Source organism: Bidens hawaiensis, unplaced genomic scaffold, assembly GCF_021521415.1.
Source record: "Bidens hawaiensis isolate Kalapana, Puna unplaced genomic scaffold, B.hawaiensis_p1.1 tig00025388_1, whole genome shotgun sequence".
In the NCBI taxonomy this organism is placed as follows: Eukaryota; Viridiplantae; Streptophyta; class Magnoliopsida; order Asterales; family Asteraceae; genus Bidens; species Bidens hawaiensis.
In genome coordinates this window covers 169,042-173,220 of record NW_027494058.1, presented here as the reverse complement: position 1 = coordinate 173,220, position 4,179 = coordinate 169,042, and the positions used below count along the sequence as shown (strand labels likewise).

At 37.5% G+C, this 4,179-nt stretch overlaps 1 protein-coding gene across 1 annotated transcript; it reads right to left on the bottom strand.

The window, feature by feature from the left end:
* Positions 1-1,971: 1,971 nt before the first annotated feature.
* On the bottom strand, positions 1,972-3,667 carry LOC143571527 (putative protein FAR1-RELATED SEQUENCE 10). The gene is made up of 3 exons (XM_077056926.1): positions 3,577-3,667; positions 2,775-3,472; positions 1,972-2,115 (listed from the first exon to the last, which is right to left on the bottom strand). Exons 1-3 carry the CDS (start codon positions 3,665-3,667, stop codon positions 1,972-1,974), a joined length of 933 nt encoding a protein of 310 aa, XP_076913041.1.
* Positions 3,668-4,179: the final 512 nt, after the last annotated feature.

Sequence of the window (4,179 nt, the reverse complement as noted above, 5' to 3'; positions counted from 1 at the left end):
TGTGATTATTCCAGATTGTGAAATTTCTCTTCTTGACGATGTGTTATTATATCCAGAATGATTTTTTTTAACGGCAAATTTCTTAAACTTTTTAGGACTTGAACCAAAAAATTTTTTTTCACGTTATCTTGTTTTTTAATAATGCTATTAAAATACTAATTAGCATATTATGGTGGTTGTTATCAAATTTACGTTACGTGCAAGTTACATATATTGATTTATAAACATGATTTGAAATATATAAACATGATTTGAATTTGTGTATCATGATCTGAAATTAATTTGTCACATCGTTTTAATGTGTTTGAGCGTCGTTATAAACTAGTGAAGTAAACCTGTAGTCATTGATTAAGATCTAGTACGTAAAAAGAATTAAAAAGAAAATAAAAATTTGAACTTGTTGCAACAAGTTTGTTTTTTAAGGTGAAAAAAAATTAAGATCTGTCGGCCCAGCCTGCTCGGTGCATTGCCTAATTGTCGATTAATTGTATGGATTCACTCGCTTTTGTTGGTAATTTCCAACTTATTAGGCCCGTCACGTGTAGGTGACCGGGTTAGACCTATTGCGCTTATGGAATTCATTAACGATGTAATTGGTTTATGGGGTTACAATTGGGCTTTTACATTTGGGCTTTACTTGTTGCCAAGTTAGGGTATCTCTATAAATACATAGTCATATTAGGGTTAGATGTGCACAAAAAAACCGGTTCCGGAACCTAAGTGGTGGAACCGAACCGGAACCGGTTCCAGTTCCAACCCGGTTGGTACAGTACCCGGTTTGGGTATTTTTGTACCCGAAAATCGTACCCGGTTCTCATATTTGTATGTTAGTATCAGTTCCAACCCGGTTCCTACCCGGTTCTTAATTGTAACCGGTTCGGTTCGTACCCGGAAAAAACGGTTCCGTCGGGTTTTTTGAAGAGTCAAACAAAAGTCAAAGTAGCCGTTGGAACCGGTTCCAACGGTAATATAGCCGTTGGAACCGGTTTTTTAGCCACCAATTAGCCGGTTCCAACGGTAATATAGCCGTTGGAACCGGTTTTTGATGCCCAAACCTATATATAACTTATTTTCCACCACTAATTTCACCACCAAACTCAAAAACAAACTAAAATACTACTCCTTTAGCAAACCCGTTCCGTTACCCGACCATCCAACTAAATATTATTATGGCACCCATAAAAAAACTAACAAGAAGGCTAAGAAGAGTGTTTTTGTTGCCCCCGTTCCTGTTACGGAGGACCCAAGGGTTTTTACGGTAGTCAACCATAACCGCAACCAAGACATATGGAAGAATTGGGATTTGATTGTGGATGACGAAGGTTATCAAAAGGCTCGTTGCAAACTATGTGGTTCAATATTAAAGCACGATTCCAACTCTACTTTGAGAAAGCACATCGAGAAGCCATATTGCAAGGCGTTGAAAGGGATTGGCGCGACCGATCAAATTGACTTGGGTAAAGATGGTACACTATTTCGTTACAACACGACTCAAGTTCAAGATAGAATGGCAAAGTTCGTTATTCAACGAGGTTTGCCGTTTAATCACTTTGATGACCCAGAGTTGACGTCGTTGATTCGCGAAACTCTACAACCGAGATACACACATGTAAGTCGTACTACCTTAAGACGTCATTGTATCAGGTTGTGGGAGTGTGCTAAAAAAGAGTTAATCGAGTCTTTTCATTCTTTAGAAGCCATGGTTAGTTTAACTACCGATGTTTGGTCGGCACCACACGGGTTGCCCGAATCATACATATGTGTCACCGCTCATTGGGTTGATCCGGTGACATGGTAATTGATGAAACGCACCATCGCTTTTGAAAACTTCCCGTTCCCACATACCGCCTAAAAATTGTTTGAATTACTTGATGAAGTTATAACGACTTACAACTTGAGAAATAAAATATTTTCGATTTCGTTTGACAACAATTCAAACAATACTAAGGCGGCTGAAAAATTTATTTGTTGTCACCATTTGTTGTCACCTAAGTTGAACTCTTCAATCAAATCATGCCACCTAGATTCAAATGTTTCTGGTTTGATGAATACGTTCCACACAAGTTTGTTGACACGACACTTGATTTCTTCATTAAGCTTCAGCTCGCCCTTAAGCTGAAAGTGAAAAAAAAACGTTAAGTTTTATAATAAGTAAGAAGTTAAGGGTCAGTGTTTGGAACTGAGATATAATGTTGAATCTTATAGATAGAAAACGGGATGATTGTGTAGACATGGGCTTGTAGTGCGCACTTTAAAAAACAAAGACGGCGACAACATACAAACATATAGAATCCAGCAACCGATGTGTATTATAATGATAGTGAGATGCATACCTTTATAGGAATCTTGTTAGTTACGTGCCACATACATAGTCTATGTGTTGATTCGGTCAAAACGGTTAGCATGGCTTGCTTCATTGCCGGATCCTGATCTGTCAATACCAGGAGTGGCTGCTTGCGATGAGCTTGTAAGAATGCATTTAGTAACCACTAGTAAGATTCAGTTGTCTCGTTATGGATCAGGCCAACACCAAATGTTATGCATTTCTTGTGGCAATCGACGCCCGTGAAGGGAACAAATATCATGGAATGGCTGTAGAAAAGGTTAGTATATTAAAACCACTATAAGCACATAAACTATAAAAGCTGTGTAGACACATAACAACATAATTATGACCTGTTTGTTGAATATGTGGCGTCAAAGGCTACGACTTCACCAAACATAGTGTAGTTTAATCTAGAAATATCGTCGGACCAAAAAAGTGACCTAAGTACACCGTCCACTGCTTTGTACTGGAAAATTTTTTTTTCCAAATGAAGCATGTTGTGACTAAACTTATCTACAACAATTTGAGCGTCCGCATCACCAATTACAGAGTTAACGTTTCGAACATAGTTCTTGAAATCATTCTTTGACCCTGTGACCGGGTGTTGACCACCCTTCAAGGATGACTGCACACGGTGAGCAATGGTGGGACCAAAACCCATAGTTTGAAGACCATGAATAAACTCCTTGTCTGAAAATTGTAATTTCCGTCTTCCTCTTGTAAGGTCCATATTGTAATCACTAACAAGTCCATGATTGTGGGCTTCTACAAAATGATATATCTCAAACCCTTGGCCACTTGGTGGTAGTTTAAGTCTGATACACGCCTTGCAACCTGTAACCTTTATATTCGTGTTGCGTCGTTTTGTAGAAGACGATGATGTATCCATGGTATCAACATCTTTGCAGCGTGGGCTACCAGATTTGCTACAAAACAAATACCTATGAGATATGACACCTTTGGTCCATATAATGGTTGACTTCCTTACATCAAAATCAGCTTTGTCTGCGTACGCCTTATACATAGCAACAACGTCTTCCCATGTTTGAAAAAGCAGGCCAATAGAAGGTCTTTGATTTGATGGAACATTTGGAATCCAAAATTTAATCCCATTAGACGAGTATTCGCAGTTTGGTTGCTCAGTTTCTACATATAATATGAATTAAAAAACGGAAATAAAACTATTAATTGGTTAATAATAAGAAGCTGCTAACGAAAATAAATGAAAGTGTCTGACAAGAGTTTATAACCTACGTTCGTGATTAATAGCATGTGGAACACTTGACCATCCAAATAACGTCTCATTAGTTTCTGGAGTAACGGTATGAAACTCGGGAACATTGCTGCTTTCGTGAAAATTGGTTTGTATATCGGGAATACGACTAGCTACTGTTCAACAAAGGTAAACACCAAAATAAGCAAAGTCAATGTCGGTTAGGTTGAACCATTAGTGCATATGATCTGATATAAAAAACATATCTGGAAACTAGTTACTGGTAACAAATGACAAACTGTGAACGAAAGTAAATGAAAGTAAACGAACATAGTTTTAATCTTACGTTAGTTGCTAATAGCATGAGGAGCACCCGACGGACAGATCAACGTCTCATTAGATTCTGGAATAAAAGAATTTATCTCGAGAAGAGAGCTGTTTTCTGGAAAAAAAAATTTGTATGTCGGGAACATGAAGTTATAGTGGATATAATACAGCATGTTTTTACAGATATATTTTACTGACAAAAGAAAAATAAAATAACCAAATAATATCCTACATATATGAATACATACAAAACACGGCACGTATATACAACCGAACGACCATACATACATATACGGATGCATCATACATACAA

Excerpts from the sequence above, each read along its gene's own strand:
- LOC143571527 (XM_077056926.1), bottom strand. The coding sequence starts at position 3,667 with ATGTTCCCGAGTTTCATACCGTTACTCCAGAAACTAATGAGACGTTAT. Across the intron at positions 3,473-3,576 it reads GCTATTAATCACGAACGTAG|AAACTGAGCAACCAAACTGC; the intron begins GTTATAAACTCT and ends TATTATATGTAG. Across the intron at positions 2,116-2,774 it reads AGTACAAAGCAGTGGACGGT|CTTAAGGGCGAGCTGAAGCT; the intron begins GTACTTAGGTCA and ends TTTCACTTTCAG.